At 33.5% G+C, this 20,765-nt stretch overlaps 1 protein-coding gene across 1 annotated transcript; it reads right to left on the minus strand.

Annotated features, from left to right (window-relative positions):
* Window positions 1-249: 249 nt before the first annotated feature.
* LOC119635878 lies at window positions 250-1,347 on the minus strand. Its single transcript, XM_038030896.1, has 4 exons — window positions 966-1,347; window positions 810-895; window positions 598-754; window positions 250-505 (listed from the first exon to the last, which is right to left on the minus strand). The coding sequence occupies exons 1-4, from the start codon at window positions 1,150-1,152 to the stop codon at window positions 369-371; spliced, it is 567 nt and encodes a 188-aa protein (XP_037886824.1). The 5' UTR covers window positions 1,153-1,347; the 3' UTR covers window positions 250-368.
* Between the last annotated feature and the right edge of the window lie 19,418 nt (window positions 1,348-20,765).

A 20,765-nucleotide genomic window follows, 5' to 3' on the forward strand; every position in this document is an offset into this window, starting at 1 on the left:
AAAGCACATAAAAAAGCGCAACTGGAATTTTTTAATATATTTATTAACAGATTTCTTATGATCGTCGCATTGGTCACTTTACATGCAAAATCCAAGTAGTGCTTGACACAGAGTGAAATTAGCTATAATCGTCTATTGTGGTATTTTAGATAATGAAATAAATCTTTATTATTTTAACCAAAATATATTTTGTATAAATATGTTCTGCATATAAAATGTCCATCTGTAAACATTGAAATTTTTTAATTGTTAATAGAAAATTTTGTACCTATCGTTTTGTTTTTCGGGGATTTTTTCTTCTATTTAAAAAAAATTGTAAACAAATATTGATAATGGATATGGGGTGCTTTTTCGATATCACTTTTAATTTATTTAACTTCGTAAGGTAATCGAGTGTAATCGGGCAAAGTAGTTGGCGCAGTTAACAAGCGCTGCTGTTGATCACGATTGGCACGTATTTGCTTATACAGAGAATAAATCGCATTCCAGATAACGATTTGGATAACTAAAAGTATAGGTACACACACAACAATAAGAACAACATAACGCTGATAGTTTTACTATCACACTATTTATATGGAAATTGTAACGACTCACCGAGGCTTATGCCAGTATATAGTAATGTTGGTATAGCTACACCCACGGGCACATCTTTAAATATGCTCACAAAAATCATATATACAAAATTCACGGCGTTGAAGAAAATAAATATATATGCGTTGATAAGCCAAGGAGCTAATAGTAGGTGGCGTTCCTATTATCAAAATTGCAATCAATAAATTATTCTAAACATCATTATTTCCGCTTACCTTAACAGTGCCAATGATTAGTAACATAGAGGCAATCACATTGGCCAAACTGGTTGTCAAATATACGCTTATTGCAATAAGCACAACTGTAAAACAAACAAAAGAAATTCTTGTTATTGACTTAATGCCCATCGACCCATATGCTTTCCTTTATACTTAGGCGTATATCAACAGAATCGAGATCCGAGTCAGGACCAATACTTTTATAGATGGCGTCCACAATATCATCTAGGCGCGTAAGGCCTATAGATAGCAAAATCGTGGACAACAGTCCTCCCACCAAATTTAGCCAGCCAACCACCATACCCACAGTGGATAGTCGTAAACCACACAAATTATTCATATTTTAATTTTCTTCGATAACCGCTATAATACAAATCTTTTTATAAAGTTTGGGAAATTAAACCTATTTACTTTGATAATTAATTCGCGATTGAAATCAGTGACTTGCCGTCCAGCTATAGCGTAGCAATTTTAATTAAAAATTTTCTTTCTCTGAAATACTATCAGTTCAATTCCATATTGTTCCGAATGCAGATTGTGAAATTAACAATGATGTCAACGCAACAAGTTAAACTTATTACGGAACGTAAAGTTGCAATCGAGCTGCCACATAGCAAGAATTTTAGGGAGATTTTGCACAATGAAGCTTCACTTTGCCCGTCACTCTTGTAAATTATAAGATAAGTCGTAACATAGTAGATGTACTGAAAAGTGTATCTAGAATGCAATTTAAAGCTTATTCAGTAAAGTATTTCATTGTAAAAATTGTGTGAGCAGCGCAATAACAGGAATTTTAAATTATGTGAGTAAGAGGAAGAATTGTAAAGATTATGCAAGCAAGAACAAGAATTTTAAAAATTGTGTTCAACTGTCAAGTAAGAAAACAATTTTTTTTTTAAATCGTTTATTCACTTATTGATAAGTTTGCTTTTTTTTAGAATTACAAATCAGTTTTGAAAATGGATGAAAACATTGAATCAAGCAAAGAAGTAAACAATATATACGCACCAGAAAGAGCTTTTGGTGACCAGAACAATAAGACAATAGTAGACATAATATTTGAGGACTTTTCTACAACGCCTTTTAACAGTCCTATAGCATCGCCTGAGAGAACATTAAAAAATTTGGAACGGAGTCCTTTATTTATATTACGATAGAAACCAAAGCGTCCGTGAATTTAAAGAACAGGCGAAATCAAATTTGGAGGAAAAATTCAAGGCCGCTATTGATGGCAATGAGAATATGAATACATGTTCATTGTTGCATGATAAGCATTTTTTGAATTCTAAAATGTCATACGATTCTACGCCAGAAACAGAAAGTAAGTGGCTCTTTATAGGCTTTTTTTTAACAAGTCTAACTTTGTACATTCTTCTTAGGAAAAGCTTCAGATCGTTGTTACGAAGATATCGAGAAAGACGACACGTACACTGTAAATGAAAATAAGTTGTTTTTAAAATTTGTGAAGAGACAATGTTTAAGTTAATCCAAAATTTTTCAGCTTTAGTGCCATCTAATCAGTGTAAAACTGGGGTAAGTAAAAATGATGATTGGGATGAAGATGACGATGCCTTTTTTTCCTCCATTAGCACACAAGAAATCTTAGATCAAAACGAGAAGATCAATAATAATAAAAATAATAACTTTCCCAAAATATCTAAGTTTCAACCAAATAAGCAGATAACCCAAGTTATGGATGGATTCCTCACCCTTTTTTGATGCTTATTTTTATAATTTTTTTTTTATTTTTGCAGGTTTTCAAAGAGCGAATGGTAAAAAAATCTCCATATCGGAAGAACGCAAAATATCCATACAAAATATTCGAAGAGAATTTCAAGACGATTTGCAGGACACGGATTATGAAACTGAATTAAAAGATATAAAAGCTCGGATATCGAATAAAAGTATGGAATCCAAGTTTAGAACAACCACAACCAGAAAAAGACTATGAAACTGGAAAGAAAGGTACAAAAGATCGCAAGGAATTCAAATTTAAAAAAGTGGCAAAGAGCAGTGCACAAGCCGACAAAAAACGCCGGAAAAAAACGCGTGGAAGGCTTCCTAAACAGATTTCATCAAAGTAAAAGTGATGGTGATATTGAGGATAATTTGGTTCGTATAAAAATTAAAGTTATTTCTAAAAATCAAAGTATGCTGTCTGAAAACAAGCAGGAAAGAAGAAGGAGATTACCCCAGTTGTAGCAGAAACTTGTCAATAGATGAGAAAAAATCGAATATAAAAGTTGAAGAAGAGAAAAGTGAATGGGTTCCTACTCAAGATAATTCAAAGCAATTTTTATGTCAACAGACCGATGATATATTGTTGGCTCTCGAAACAAACCTTTTTAAAATCTCAAAATACATGCCAACATTTAAACACCGGGCATTCGACTTTGAATGTTCCAATGATGTTTCGTAAAAGTCGCTTGTTGGCATTAAACCCAAAATTGAATTTTAGATCACCCAATGAATTCTGTGATACACCCAATAGAAATTCATTAAAAACCGAGACTACGACACCCGAATTAGGGGAGTTTCTTAAAAATGCTGTTGAAACAAGCACACCATGCATCAATAGGAAATTGCCCCTTCTGAAAATGGAAATGGAAAAAGATCCCGATACAGTATTAACGGTAAACCAATTTTACGGAGAATCACAAAACATTTAATTATCGATAAAGGGAACTGCTTTTGCACTTTCGTGGCATCTGAAAAGAAAATCAAAAACAAAAAATTTGCTTAATAAATATATCTCTTTTCCTTTGCTTAATATTCGTCTTAAAAATAATATAAACTCCACCTATCTGTATCCTTATAAAAATTTATATAATTTTCAGGCATGGGAATAAAAATTAAGCATATAGAAAACAATACACACGAACATAATGCAGCCGCGCATCCCTAAAACCTGTTAAACTTTTTCCAAATTGTCGCTTGGTTCTGTATGTACGCTAACAAAAGAAGCAAAAAAAAAAAAGGTAGAAAAAGAAACAAAGGTTTCAAATTTAAACACTGTTTATCTAATATTACACTTCATATTATATTATTTTAACCCCGTTTTCTGCATTACATTGCATAACATTTCTGTGTTCAGTACTGAGAAGTCCAATTATAATTTGTTTGGATTACCTACAAATAGCCGGAAATGTGTAACTACAGCATGGCCCATGTGGTTAGGTTGGAACACCTGCTTTAATTACAATTGTCGCATCACCGCAACTATAGTGAATGTTCGATAGGTAATGGAGTAACACTTAACTATATATCTCCCAGCCTGCGATCACACGCTTTCCGCTTTTCCCTGCTTTCATTCTCGCTGACGATCACCGCTTTCATGCGTGCGTATGGGAAATTTTCAGAGTGGATTGTTCAGAAAAAAGTTACAACTTCTCTTAATATTTATATATATATATTATTTATATTTATTTGTTTATTATCGATATATTTTGTAAAAAAATTTACAAAGTATGGATTTCAAGGCTGCGGATAACTTAGAGCATATGCTCGCCTGCATTGAAAACTCTATCGCAGTTAAGATTTGAACCCATGACCATTGAGTTATAATTCGCGATACTTTGCCTAATCAGCTGCTCAAGGGAATTTTCCTAGTCACGGCCAGCTACGCCATAAGAACGTAAAGAAAGCAAACAAATATTCCCTAGTTGTGGTAAAGAGCGTATTAAGTTTGTGCGGATATATAGAAAACCCAGAAGGAGTTAAGATAGAGTTACTTTTTAGCATACCATGTAATTCAGATGCACCATATGAATCGATCTAGGCTTGTCTATCCGACTGCTCCTCTGTGTCCCTAGTGATGATGTATTGTCTTAAAGTGAAGGTGGCAAATTTTTCTGTGATATTTTGACGTCGAACACTATTGCAAATGAATTAAATCAAACTATATTTACGATCACTCCCTGCACAATGTCTTATTTTGAACAACTTTTAGGATATCGGGTTCATTTTGATAGTTTTTTCACTTCTAAAAGGCAATTATTTTGGGCAATTGGTACAACATAGATTAGACAAAATAGTTTCCATAATTTTGTACAACATTTTATAATATTTTGGCGACATATCATGTCGGCAGAACTTATATTGATTTGGCAGTAATCCACCCACCAACCCATTTTTGCACTTCTTCAACTTTGCAGATCCACGTGCCAGCCAAGCCATACCGTATCGATCGGACTAAGTGGTAATCAAGAAGCGATATGCCCAGTGGGTATGCTGCTTGTGGCAGAATTTCCCCTTCGAGAGGCAACAGTATATCCTGGACCATTCTTGCAAGAAGTGGGCAAGAAATGGTATTTTCAGTCAATTTTTATCGCCACTTTTAAACCATTCGAACCAAAATCGACAATTGGGATACGACGAAGCAGCAAGATCGTAAGATTCTAAAGGTGTTTAGTGGGCCTCGGCAGCAGATTTCTTTAAATAAACAACAAAAATAATGAATTTAGAAGAAAAAGAACTTTGAGCGTTTCATGATTACTGTGCTTATCATGAAAGCTGTTACTCTAAGTAGAGAAAGGTCTAACGTATCAAATTTAATCGTTATATACGCTGGTATTTCCCATTTCTTTATAATTTTCAAATGTAGAGGTTGTGTGAAAATTAACGTCCTAATGTCCTAACATTATATGCTAAAATATCGCTAATGGTTAATTTTCAAAATTTATCGTCAAAAATCGCTAATCGTTGACGCACTCTAAACGGATGTATAAGATTTTAGAAAAGCCCTCTCACGAAATTAAGCCTCCCTATAAACAAAAAAATATCTACTTTTTGGTCTATATAGTGTGATTTGATATAAAAAATAACTTCTTTTTTTCGGGGCCCGCGCCAAATAAGGGTTTCTATGAGAAGCAAGCTTGTACATGGCAAGAAACCCTAATGTTTAGTACTTTATCACGAATATGTTTGTCAAAAATAATAAAATGTTTGATAAGAATAATTATTTAACTAAATATTGATTATGTTAGGTTAGAATTTGGGGGTCGATCTGATATGAAAAGTCTGCCATTATATGGAATAGTTGAAAAGTTGTATTGGGAAATGTGGTTGTTGGCCTTGCTCGATTATAATGATCGGACTCCCTTTCTTTTTTTGAAGTTCCCCTTAAGTTTACTTCATTTTTAATGTTGGGGAACACAAATTCAAAGCAAGGCTTATGTTTCATTTTCATTTTCATTTGGTGTGAATCAAGAAGAAGGCATGAATAGTGCTTGCATGTCATATTATTACTTTTTACGGAATTTTAAATAACTTCCTATGTAATGTTAGTTATATATGTATATTTGTGTGATAAGTGATTCGAATTGTTTGCCCGTGTGGTAAGTGAAGCATGCGTGAAAAAGGCAGTATGTCACAGCAATTGGCAACAAAACAAACCAGAAAAACCGTATATCGTGCATACAGCTAACGGATTGTAAGAGTATAACGTGTTATATGCTTTGTGTTGCTTGTGCTGAAGCAGTTCCTTCTTTTTGTCCATCTTTTTTTCTTTCACATATATATACATGCATACATATATATATAAATATATATTTTATACACGCAGGAACACGATATTTACGTTTACTGCAGCTGCTAATTAATTTCTTATATTATTTTTGTACAGGCGGCTTGATGCTTTAACGTCCGTTTGACTTTATTATATACACGCAACTGTTTAAATTGTCAACATGCATTCATTTAAAATAAATTAAATGAACGATGCACATATTTTCACTTCATATTATATGTATGTGTGGGAATGTGCAACTCTTTTATCTACGGAAAGGATGGTTACTGTTTACATTTACAGCATCCAATAAGATGTAAGCACATACGTAACAGCTAACAAGTGCAGCTAAGAAAATGCTTGCAACCTTTTGTTTTCGACAAAGGTGTTGCTGTTGTTGTTGTTGTTGCTATTACTAGTTTATGAGCAATCTTTCGATTACATAAACATAAATTTCCTTATTTTCTGCAATTGGTATTGATGGCACTTTTATAATGATGCGCCGCCAACATCTACCAACACATATTAAACACAATTTCCGGTATAACCATCATATCGATCAGCGTCGCATTCAAAGTGACTAAGGTCACGTTTGCAAAGCAAAGAAGGAAAACACCGCATGTATTGTATATAAATGCAAAAAGTCGTTTATGCAAAACCAATAATAAGCGTTATAGTAGCGTCTGGGAGAATATCGGATACCTATCCTAAAAGAATTTTATCTTAAATCGAGGCAACGTAAAGCTTTTGCGCTGTATTTTTACGCAGCCTTGATAAGAATTTGTTCAATTTTCCCTTTTTAGACTAAAAACGACAATGCTTTGAATGCTTTTTTTCTGCTTGGTCTGTCCGTCCAGCTTTTGTAATGCGCCAACTTTTAGATAAACTTTAAGAAGAAGAGCTTGAGAGACAGATAAATCTTATTAAGTAATTCGGAACTGTAAACATATATCCTTATATGCATTGCGGCCAACTTTAATGTACAATCACGACAAATGAAATGAATGTATTAACGAACCTAAGCTGATGGTAGCCAAAGCATGAAAATATTTTCGTTCAGGTTTTCCGATAGCTTGCCTATGTGCTGAGAAAAGCAGACAGGCTGCGCTTGTTTGGCATATGAATGTATGCCTTACATTTATTTGGTGAATTCTGTTATCCATGGGTCCAATGTTAATAGCTTTTTATGATATTTGCTAAAAATGTCACTGTTGCGGATATAAAAATAAACTGGTTTTCCTTTTATATATACATCGATAATAATTGTAAGGTCGGTTTTCTTTCAAATATGCATGTATATATATTGTATTCAAATGTTTAATGGTCCGTTATTAACTATAAACGCTCAAACATTTCGCTTATCTTGCTTGTTATATGAGATTATGACAGCGATATAAATGGCAAGTGAGTTTAATAAGTTCAGGCAAATTTTCTTTCAATAATAAGCGCAGTGATCATGTCCGAAAGAAAGTTACCTTGTTCGCTTTATTCGCCACGAATCCGATAGTTGATAAACGTTTTTTTTTTTTTTTGCTTTATGAAAGACTTGCCATCATTTTCGTTGCTATAATGTACAGGCAAACCTGTTTTTGTGCGGTAGATAGGGACCGCAGAAAAAAAACCGCACAAAAAAAAAATATTCAGAAACTTCATAAATAGCTATAAGAAATAATTTTTCACAGCATATTAAAGAAAATTTTTTTTATGCGGTAGAGAGGGACCGCATAAAAAAAGTCTCACTTAGAAAATATGTCAAAGCTTCACGAAATAGCAAGAAAGTGCTTTCCAAACAAAATAAATAATTAAATTACACATTGAAACATTTAAAAAAATTTTAATTTCTAATTTTAAACAAGGAGAAATTTTCAAAATGTACATAATTCAATACTACTCGTCGTAGTTCAAAACGCGCATATTTTTGCGATGAACTGGTTCGTAATCGCTTTCGTCACTTGAAGATACTACAGTTGATTTATTTTTTGTTAACATGTAGTCGTTGATAAGTTTTTGCGACGACGGTCGTTTGGTCAGCTGTTTGTAAACGTCGCGATAGCCAAATATAAACAATCGAAGGTCTTTTTGGAATTTCAAACTTCTTTGAGAATTGTTATCTATTTTAAGAAAATGCTATTCCAATTTGCTGCAAAGTTGTAAATTGAAATGATGTAATCGGTCTCTAGTTATAAAAGCAAATAATGCATTTTTTGGACCAAAAAAAAAAAAACGACGAGTCTAAGAGAGCAATGAATGCATGCAACGATACTATTATTATAGAACGAGAAAGCAGCGGGTGCTTACCTTTTTGTAATTTTGTATATCTACTCTCTCGCAATTTACGCCAATATTAAATTATTAAATTGTACATTTATATAATTCTTAATAAATAAATTTGGTAACAATTTTAATACTATATAAGTTATATTATATATAAGTTGAAATGGAAAGCACATGTCGTTTTTAACTTTTCTGCGTTTTTATTGAATAAATAAATAAATTACATTTAAAAAAATCGAAGACCTTTAAAGAAAAACATACACATGTGTCCCTATTTCTTTTAAATATGATAAAAATTTTAATAAGCAAATTTAAAATAATAGAATATTTAAAATTTTTAAAAGTCAAGAATTTGGATATATATATATATATTGCATATATCTTATCCGCTGTAATAGATTCCGGTGCATATATGCATATATGCATAGGAACATTGAGCATGTCTAATGAAATAGGCTGATGCAATAGGTATGAAAATGGCTGTTGCAATGTGTACATACACACTGATAGCAAAAAAAGTGATGCCAACACAGTTCAGATTGACCTAACCTCTCGGCGAAATTCAATGTGTCGATATTCATATACCGCACAAAAAAAAAATCGCACAAAAAGAATCGCACAAAAAAAAGGATTCGCACAAAAAGAATCGCACAAAAAAAAGCGCATAAAAAAAGACCGCACAAAAACAGGTTTGACTGTATATCCAATGAAAAGCCGCGACAAAAAAGCAAAGTCTTGTTTATCTTTATTTGTCAAAATCCAACAGATTAACAGCCAGTTCTTCTCTCTGATAAAATAAACAATAACAATAAACAGTGCTTAAATGTATGACTTTGCATTTAGTTCTCTAAAGTAATTTATTTCCTTATTCTCGCGGTATTTGATTACAAATTGAACGATCAATATGTTTTTGTTGTTATTTTTACCCTATAGCTCTCTTTTCTTATCATCATAACTCTAAGCAATCAATAATAACGGAAAACGTGCGCTGTTTAGCTTTGAAGTATTGGATAGGCATTAAGCAGTGCATTAAATAGCTTTACTGCGTCCGTAAAGCAAATTAACGAAAGTCACTAAAAGATGCCGAATATTATCACATAAGATAGACAAGCCAGGTTATTGAGTATTATGATGTACACCCTACACATGTAGGTATATTATATTGTCATTTATTGTCATAAGATACAAAAAATTTATATGGTTTAGTTTTATGTGTTATTGGTTAAAGCTGGACTAGCCCATCGTTTCCATGTATGAGTTGCGAACGCTTCATATGAGCAATTTGATCAGAGTGAGGCTCACCTTTTTTGGCTTATACTACTCCGTTAAAATCTTTATAATTTATTAAACCGATTAGTTATTAAGTCAAGAAGATTTACAAAGAATGACAAAATCCCAGCTCAAGCTCAAATCCCAGAACTAGCTCCCTATATTACGAGCGGTTTTAATATACTCGATAAAGTGACTGGTTGTACAATATAAAAAACAAGTACTTGGACGACGTCAAATATTCTGTACTCCACAGGACTTCACCGTGCGGAGCTAGCTATTCGTACGTTTTGATAACAGTACACCAAAAAGTACACATTATTTTCATGCAAGTCCATAATTTTTATGAAAGCTCGCATATTAGAAGGTTAAATTTTCTTTCCATATAAGAGTTTGCTTTTCGTGATAGCTCTTATATAAGTGGACGTCTAAAATGAAATAGACCTATGTAATATCTATCCTCAACTTTTTTTGCTGAAACGCTCCTATTAGATAAGATAAGATATCTTGTAAGGAGTGTCGGAAGAAATAGACCCATGTGGTTGAAATTAGGTCCACTTAATTTTTATATTTAACTACAATCATGAGCAAATTTTCATCACAAAAAAATATCCAAGTTATGGTTTTTTAGCGTTTAAGGGTTTACGTTTCATGAGATTCCTTATAAGCGGCGGTATCCAAAAAAATAGATCTACGTAGTCCAAATTTGGTGAAGTAGATTTCTTTGCCAATTTACTATTATGAGCCAATTTTCATCATGAAATGTTGGAAATTCGACCTCTTTACCATATAAAGCTTCAGTTTTCATAGGAACTGTTATATGAGAGGGGTTCAAAAAATTGCCTCAGCCAATCAAAAGTAATCAAACCAATTTACAATGGCGAAATACCACTACTCGGCCAGTTTTGTCGAAAAATTATTTTTTTCAGAATACGACCGACCCGCGTTCGTCCTTGTACTAGGTTTCATCAAAATCTCTCAAAAATTTCAAGCTGCAGCTTCAACACTAAAATACATGGACAGGCGGACAGACAGTCTTAGATCGATTAGATAATGAGTCTGAATCGATCGATATATTAAAAAAAAGAAAAACTTAAGCCTCTCTGTATACATGAACTTAGTATTTGTTTCATTCGCTAAACTATATTGCTAATCACAACTAAACTGATATTTAAGACTCGATTTGTGTGCAGCGTGTTAGGTTGCAACCTTCAAAAGCCTAAAATTAACGGTAGCCATGGATATACGGTTACTGGTATATAGAACGCACCAATGCCAATGGAAAATTGTGTTGTCCTATGTTACCGCAACGATGCTATGCGTCAATTCGGCGTTATTGTCATGTATGCTCCCTTATATGGCAATAATATTATCAATTATGTCTATGAAAACACTTTGAACTCTTCCATATATCGACATTTTTTCGCTTTTTCACCTTGATAGAATATTGTGATCCTCTCCGATATTGACTTGGGTAAATTACCTCTGAAACTTTTGCTTATTAAAATTATATACTCTTCGATGCTTGCTTCTCGATTTTATTACAAGAAATAGCACAATAATTAAATGCACATGCATCGCTTTTAAAAATGACCGAAATTATGATCGGCCAAATTCCAACGTCAAGCCTGATAGCCAAAGAAACAGGTGTTGATTGCAAAAAATCACTCTTCATTTCTTGAAGGATTTATTACATATTAATTGCAGATTTTTGTGCCGATACGTTAATTATTATTGATGAATTGCCAAAGATTTCTTCGAACGATAAACTTTTCATAATGAAAAGTAAATTTCATAACCTGGTAGTGACCGAATAATAGATGCACTCTGCCAGGGCATAGGAGGATATTAAATTTCAACACCACTGCAGTAATAATAATAATTATTAAAAATGTCAAAAGTAAAGAGATAGTAAAATTATTTAAATAATATAAAATAAGCAGAAGAAGATAATGTAAAGCGAATTGTAGTTAATGTTATCCTCTGCAAAAAAAAAAAAAAACTTATACTTAAACTTGATTTGAAGTAAAACAAAAATACATTTCTCTTTATTGAGTCTTAGGCCGGTTGCGTCATATATGGTAAATATTGCACGTTTGACCTTGACAAGTATACATATCAAAAACAGTGTTATAGTGTCGATTATAATTGTATTGGCGGTTAAAGAAGTTGTTATGTTTGTGGTATTTTTTATGGCATCACGCAATGGTTTTACCATTTATTGAAAAATTAAAATCGCGTAGACATTTTAAATAAATCTGAAAAGGCACGCGAATCGTTTTTATACTACAACTCATAAATCCAATAACAAAATCGATAATAATCATTTGTTTCTGTTGTAATACCGCCATAGCGAATGAATGCCAAAGCATTAACATGAATTTTCATTATGTGCGTACTGAGCGTACTAATAGTTCACAAGACTAATGAGATAAATGTTCACAACATTCATACAATCAATGCAATATTGAAATATTATAAGATTTTTGAAGATTGACTAACTTCCGCTGTACACACTGGTTCTTTCTTTCTTTTAATTTTTAATAAGAAAATGGATTCTGCAAGTAATTTGTAGTTATATCTTCATTTGTGAAAGCAACCAGCTATGCCATGAGAATGTATGGGTAGCAAGCAAAGTTTTTATTTATGCCCTATAACTAGTTGTGGTACAAGATATATTAAGTTAGTGCGGGCGTATGTAACACAAAGAAGGGCTTAAGATAGACCCGATCTTTATTATACCGATCGATTCAAAATCATAATACGAATTGATCTTAATCTGTCTGTCCGACTGTCCACCTTAGGTCTACGCATGCAATTTTGTGTTCAAGCCGCAGCTCTCAATTTTTGAGGCGGTTTGATGAAATTTTGTTTAGGCCCAAGGACGAACGCTAATGAAAACCATTCGAATCGGTCCACTTTTTCGGCTACTGCTCATATAACACCCTAGTTTAAAAAGTCATTCTTTTCGGCAGTCGGTATTTCGGCGTTCTAAATTGGTGTGAAAACTTTGGACAGGCTTGAGCAATTTATTGAATTACCTTTCGTGTAAGCCTTCCTACGGAAACTAAAGCTATATATAGTAAAACGATCGTAAGGTCGAAATATTTTATGGTGACAATTGGCTCATAAAAGGAAATTGACAAAGAAATCCATCTTATCGAATTTGGATCACGTGGGTCTATTTTTTGGATACTATCGGATATAAGGATTGTCATGAAACGTAAACCCTTCTATGCCAAAAGAGTCTAATCATTAAGTTTTTTGTGATGAAAATTTGTTCATGATAGTATATAAATAGAAAAATGTACTGGGCCTAATTGCAACCACATGGGTTTATTTCTTGGCCTTACGCCATACAGGATATCTTATGAGTACTTATGAAACTCTTCGGAAAAAGGCTTCATTTTTAATATTTTATGATAAAAATTATTTCGTAGTAGCGTTTTAGTAAAAAAATCTACGGTCGTGAGTTTGGATTACACGGGTATTTTTTTTTTGGTCCCCAACATATATAGGCGCTACCACGAAACGCAAACTCTCTTCTGGCATTGCATGAACGTAATGTGTACTTTTTGATGTATTACTACCAATATGAGCGAATAACTGCACTCCGCAAAGTGGAGTAGGGTATGTAAAGGTCGACGTTGCCAGACTATAATGATTTTACTTGTTTTTCTTTAAATAATTTCGATGGTATCCTACTTAATTAGTAACCGCGTTTGCTTTATCTCATGTTATTACAAGCTGAATATGAATTTCATATCTCAGCCAACAACAATTGCTATGAATGTCGGGAAATTTTCCCAGAATTTTGAAATGTAGAAAACTGAGTTTCCATCTTTTTATGGTCAAAAAAGGTATACAGGCGAGCGTGTGATCTTTGCACTACTGCCATTTGCTGTGATTTGCTAAGTTATTGACTGATATGAAAATGGATATAGAAATTGAAAAAAAGTCAGCATTAATGAGTAAAAGCCAGTTTTGCTGTTTTCGTTTACACCAATTGTGGATTTGATTGCATAATTCAAAGTCGTGGTAAGAAGACGATAATTTTTTGAATAAACATGTAGGCTCAAGCGAATGATTTTGTTTTTTTTTTTTTTTTTGAAAATCCTGTTAATGTACTTGCTGGTACCTGGTGTACTATGATTATTATACACAGATGCACTTGCAAATTGCTTGCAGTCGAAATGCAATAGCACTAATTTAACGGCCGTCAGATAGTTTGTCCAGCCAACATATAGTGAGCCGTAAAGACGGATTATTTAACCGCCAAAAATAATGAGAAAAACAAGAAAAATTGTACGCTTGTATGCATGTGAGCATATGTAATGTGACATATACTGTGTTATGCTGACTTTGGCTACACAATCGGCCGTCAACCGGACAAACATATATCCAAATGCATGAACAAGTGAACGTCAAGTGAATGAAAAATCGAAAGTAATGAAAACGCATATAAACATACATATAATTGTTACACTTGTTGTACTACTATGCGATGTGTTGTTATGTGTTGCGTTATGCTGCATTGTGCACAATTCCGCTGATAAACTGGCACTTTTGCAAGTGATACTAGGTTGCTGGTTGATGGCGGTTGATAGTAGTAGGTTGGCAGCCAACAATGTCTCAGTAATTGCCTCTGTAATTGTCGACGATTTTGAACCAGTTTCTTTGAACACTTTTATTAGTGTGCCAATCGCTATCGCTTTTGCTCGACTGACCTAATTTACTTTTCATATCATACTGGAGGTAACTGCTTGCGCATTCGCGCAATTGCTTTGCAGAGATATTATTGTGTATCCATAAAAGAAGATGAAGATGAAGATGAAGATGAAAAGCATTAACAGCAAGAAATGTAATATGACTACATATGCCCACATACTACAAAATGCTTCACATATATCCAGGGATTTGTTACATAATACCAATATAAGTAGAAGAAGAGTTTTTATTGCAAAGCACGGATGTTACCCTTACAAAAATGAACGCTTGTGTTATTCACCTATTTCAAGTGACTTTATGATATCTGTATACTTGACTAACACCATAACAAGAACAACAACAACATAATAATAATAATAATAAATTAAAACAATATCAAAAGGTAACATTCGATACCCCGTAATTAATATTAAAGCATTAAGTTATCGCATACAAACAGATACACAGACGCACACTTGTAGAAACGGTCTTTTTTTTAAACACCATGACTCCACTAAGGTGTAATTATTACGGTTGTTACAGTTTCATCGGTTGACCAAGAAAAAAGAAAAAACGAAATGCCGAAAACGCCTTTTGAAAGTTGCTTCAGGTATCTGTAACACCGTCGTTTTTATTGTTGTTGATTACCTTTAAAGTTCCTCTTCTTCTGCTGATTTCAATGCCAAATATAATACATATACGCATACCGATTTACAGGTTTTAACACTTTTTACATGTAATTTTTTCTTTTCTTAACGACTTTTAAACCAATAATTAAGGATAAACTCTCAGACATATACTCAAGGTCGGACAAAGCGGACAACAGGTAAAAAGCACAGTACATGGATTAAGAAGAATCGTTACTCATCAGTTGAGAGAGAAATACACTTCTACTTACTCTTTTAAACACTACATCACTTGCGGTGCAGCGTATATTCAGTGCAGTTGCGGACGTATGCAACATGCAGAAAGTCTTAAGATAGACCCACCTTTTATTATACCGATCCATTCAGAAAACGTTTCTAAGCCTGTCCGTCCGTCTGCGCGCCTGTCCATTTAAATATGTTTTCAACTTGCAAGGTCGCAATTTTTGAGATATTTTGATGAAATTTGGTGCAAAGGCGAACGCTAATGCAAATGATGTGGATCGGTCCACTTTCTCAACCACTCCCCAAATAACGACCTATTTTGAAGAGTCGTTCTTTGAAAAAAAATTTGCAATTTTCCAAATTTGCCGACAAAATTCGCTCTATAGTAGTATTTAGACATTCTACTTATTTATGAAATATTTGATTTGGCTATGGCAATTTTTTGACCCTCCTTTCCTATAACCGATCCTACGAAAGCAGGATCTTTGTATGATGAAAAGGTCGAATTTATAATATTTCTTGGTGCGAACTAGTTCTTAATAGTGAATTGACATAGAAACCCACCTTGCCGAATTTGGACCACGTACTTCGCTTTTTTGGATACTTGGGCTTTCATGAAAAGCAGGTCTATGCATGAAAATAATGTGCAACTTTTACCAAAACGAGTAAAGAACTGTATTAGCCGAATTGCTTTAGGATATCTAAGAGTCGACCTTGCCCGGCTATATGGTTCCTTCTTGTTTTATTATTGGAAGTTTTCCTGACGGCATTGGATTATTGTTAACAGCGAACGTTTTTTTTATGTTAAAGCGCATCTACTGCTCGTTTAGTTTTTGCATTTGAAATATATGCGTTAATTATACAAATAATAATTAACATATAATATGACAGGGATGATCCAAGATCTTAAATGGAAATTATTTTGATGAGATGCAATTAATATAGAAGGAAACCTGTTTGCAAAACTTTGACTCAGACAATAAGAGGACAACCAGGACATCTTCTTTAAATGGTGTTAATGATACGAATTTAACTTTAAAGCAGTTGGGCATGGCGCACCATTTAAGTTATCCATGTATCGACTTTACACAATTAGGCGTTATATGGGAACTGCCACCATTACAATAGCGTGCCGAACCAATACAATAGCGTTCGTCCTTGGATTAAAACACAATAGTGTATTAAATTTAATCGACATTTTGTGACTGACGGGAATTGAAGTAATGAATTTGAGTGCCTTAGACGCGCGACCTGCCGTACAACTCGTGAAATGAAGAATCTATTGCGTGCGATGAAAAGATGGCACGTGCTGTTAAGCGACCCATCATTGGCATAGGTTTACCCCTTAAAATATATAAACCTTTCCAGCACGCAATAAAAACTTTCGCCATGATTAGTCATTTTGGGACTTCATACAGTAGATAGGCAAAAAGTCCACAAATCCGATGTACTCTAAAGCCTTATAAACGGAACGAAATGATGGGCATAAATAAAAAAATAAAAGCAAAAATTTCTTTATTAACCACTAACTAAAGATTTAATAGATTTTCAGACGGATGGACAGCGTTATTACGATTTATTTACAGTACATGTAGCTCTTGTAATTATCAGTTACGAAGCGAGATAACTGATTTTGCTCTAATTGTCGGTGAATGCAATCGCTGCTCTCTTGCTTGAATGTTTTATAATAAATGAAATGACCTTTGCGGGATGACTTGGGAGAAATATTTCCTAACAAACTATGCAGTGCAGATAAAATTATTTATTTTCGGTTTGGTTTTTGTTATAATTTTTTCTCCGCAGTGGCCGCTAATTTGATTAACAAATTCAGTCATTATTGCTTACGCATTGTTGTGCATATTTTATGAACTATAGCTTATGTGCTTAAATACATATGTGTATGCATTAGCTATTCTCTTCGTTTTACTACCTCATTTCATATTGTTATGTGAATTTTTTGTTGCAATAAATGTTATTTGTGTTTCATTCTGCATAAAGTCGTGTATTTTATAACCCAACGAGGATGTCATTATACCCTACATCACTTGTGGTACACGGTATATAAACTGAAGTGCGAACATATGTAACGCGCAGAAGGACTTAAGAAAGATCCATCCATTATTACACCAAATGATATAGCAAATGATTCTAAGATTGTCTGTCCGTATGTACGTCTGTCCATCTAAATTTACCTATATCCTAACCTATAGGTCGTAATTCTTGACATATTTTGACGAAATTTGGTACACTGACTTGCTTTGACCCAAAGACGAACGTTATTGAAAGTGATTCGGATCGGTTCACTTTTTTTCTACCATTCCCCTTATAAAGACCTATTTTGAAACATCTTTATAATTCAAAATTCCCCGACAAAACTACCTGTGGAATAGTATATGGAAATCCTAAGTTGATACAACGACTTTGGTTCGTCTGGGGCAGTTTTTTGAACCCTCTCTCATATAATCGCTCCTACGAAAATCTTTACACGGGGAAAATGTATAATTTTTAATATTTCATTATAAAAATTAGTTCATAATAATAAATTAAAATAAAAATCAACCTGACCGAACATAATCTTTTTTTTGGATTCCAAGTATGAGGATTCGTCGAATACGCGGGCTTTCATGAAAAGTATACCACTGCATGAAAATAATGTGTAACTTTTAATGTATTGTTGTCACCACGAGTGAATGACTGTGTTAGGCGAAGCGGTGTACGGTATTCAATAGTTGGCCTTGCCCGACTATAATGTTCTTAGTTGTTTTCTTAATAGTTAGCTTTATTTATGCATTTTACATAAAAAGGCTGAGGAAACCGTTAAACAGAAAATTTAACAAAACTATTATGTGAAATATTTGCAAAATGGGACGAAGAGTGCGCGAAAAAAAATGCTGTTTAAGCGAACACGAAGGCCATTTGTTTTAACTAAAATCCATTAAAAAAACGATGCAAATGATTTGAAAGTTATGTACGCAGAGGGCATTGTAAGACGATAAACAGCGAATATGCAATAAACGTCATCTCTGCTGTGAAGCGTGTTGCTTCTTATCGTGTTCTTCATAACAATAACATGTCGTTAGTAGCAAATAGAAAAACCCTAAGTGGTTCGTAGAAACACTCTGTTAGAATGTTTTTGTACCCAAATGAACTGCAAACGGGGTAGGTACGATTACTGTCACTCAATTCTTTATGCCCGTCACCTTAAGCCTAAAAAGGACTAAAAATGAAAAAATAAATTTCTATTATCTGTAATTATGGATGCGCGCAGCTGTAAAATATACATGATATTTCAACGTGCTTCCGTTGTTGTCCGTGAGCAATAAGTAGAAAAGACAGCATTCGGAGTTGGTTTCAGTTTATGCTCCACTGTAGACGTTCTGTCTTTTGAAGTCTTCTGAATCTCCCTTCTGGGCATTGCTAATGTATTGTCAAAATGATCAGCCACCCATGAGTGTTGGATATAAAAACAAATTTTAAGATTTGGCGAAAGTTTAACGCCGTCTTTGTTTGCGATATGTAGCAGACATACCCGCATTCAATTTTATTGGCATTAAAAATAAAGCGACCTGCAGCGTTGGCCCTTCTGTTATCGCTTAAGCCAAATATATTATTAATAGGAAATTTATTACACAAAAAAAAATTTTTACAGCCTATACCACTTGTGCTACAGTGTATATTACACTAGTGCGGATGTATATAACACGCAAAAAGTCTTAAGACCTTTTTACAATACCATTCGATTCAAAATCATAATCTAAACTGATTGAAGCTTGTCTATCCATCTGTCCGTCTGATGCCTGTCTATGTATATTTGTGTTGAAGCTACGGGTCGCAATTTTTGACACGTAAAAGGCCTTAAGAGAGACTCACTTTTTATTATACCGATCGAATCATTTTCTTAATCGACCTAAGCTTATCAGAACGTCTGCCCCGTTGCTGTCTGCCTAGTAAATTCTGTATTCGATCTATAGGCTGCAATTTTTGAGATATTTTGATGGAATTTGGTGCACAGACGTTGATCCAAAGACGACCGCTTGCTTGATCGAAACAAACAAAATTTAAAAGAAAAAAAAAAAAAAAAAATTTGTGTTGGTATGGCACAGAAACGTTACCGCATGCACCCACGTTGAAAGCTAAATATAAAAACGTTATAAAATATGTCATAAAAAAGTGTGTGATTTTTTATTTGCTTATGAGCCGCCGCCAAGAAATGGTGAATTGAGACCACCTCGTGTCTCTGGTAGGATTAATCAATAATCGATAATTTGTAATGATAGTGGCCAAATGGATGAATTTATGGGTGCTAGCAGGTTAATGCTATCAAATATAAATATTATTATTAAGCGCATTTCAGTTATAGGAAAGCGTGGGGCATACATTAAGGAAGCTAACGCATCAACATCTCTCTCCACACTGAGTAAGACGGCTGCAGCAGTATAAAATATTCATTACGAGATATCACCAAGTTATGTAACATATACATATACATATGATTTAAAACATGTACAATAAACGATGCATATGGGTTGAATCGATCTTTCCTCTCTGTATTCATAAATATAGCTCTCTCTATCTTCCAATTATAATGATTTTAGTTCTCTGACATATTTCAAACTTCACTCTCTTTCTCTTATCGTTTTTGTGTTCGTTTTTATTATTGCAAAGGTTTCCTTGCAAAATTAATTTATAGTAAAATTTGAAGCGCACATTGATGAAATATCATTTAATCAAATCTCAGTGAACTCTACCTATATATATACCGCAGTAAATTTCATTTACAGTTATTTCAAAATGTTTTGCATTTCATAATTTAAACGCATCCACTCATCACTTTATTTTGCACTGCATACTGACCACATGTGATATTACAAAATTACCGTTAACAATGTATCATACATATGCATAAGCGTGTATAAGTGAGCAAAAGCCTTGGATTTTTTTAATAGAAAATATAAAAATGGTAAAAATAAAAAGTAAAAGAAAAAAATATTCCACTGGTTAACAGTTGTTTAAATGATTTTTGGTTATTTGGATCAAGCAAACGATGTCACGAATGTCGTACGTGTTTGCTCCTCATAACCTATTGTTAATGTATATTACAAACTGCAAAGATGATATTTTTGTATATAGCCAACCGGCAAGCCAAGCAAAAACATTATATTTTTATAAGTTTTACAATTTTTTAAAACATAATTAAAAGAAAGGAAATTTTGCACCATTAATGCGTATCGCAGCCAGATTGATCTTATCTAATTGCGATATTGATATGCTTAATATCATCAGTTGTTTTTAATTCTCAAAAAAGAAAGTGGCAAGAAATCACTTAAC

Source organism: Glossina fuscipes, unplaced genomic scaffold, assembly GCF_014805625.2.
Source record: "Glossina fuscipes isolate IAEA_lab_2018 unplaced genomic scaffold, Yale_Gfus_2 27, whole genome shotgun sequence".
Classification (NCBI taxonomy): Eukaryota; Metazoa; Arthropoda; class Insecta; order Diptera; family Glossinidae; genus Glossina; species Glossina fuscipes.

Bases quoted from the DNA above. Each gene is read 5' to 3' on its own strand.
- LOC119635878 (XM_038030896.1), bottom strand. From the start codon at position 1,152: ATGAATAATTTGTGTGGTTTACGACTATCCACTGTGGGTATGGTGGTT. The intron at 896-965 runs GTATAAAGGAAA...TTTGTTTTACAG, and splicing joins TTCTGTTGATATACGCCTAA to TTGTGCTTATTGCAATAAGC. The intron at 506-597 runs GTGAGTCGTTAC...CTATACTTTTAG, and splicing joins ATATACTGGCATAAGCCTCG to TTATCCAAATCGTTATCTGG.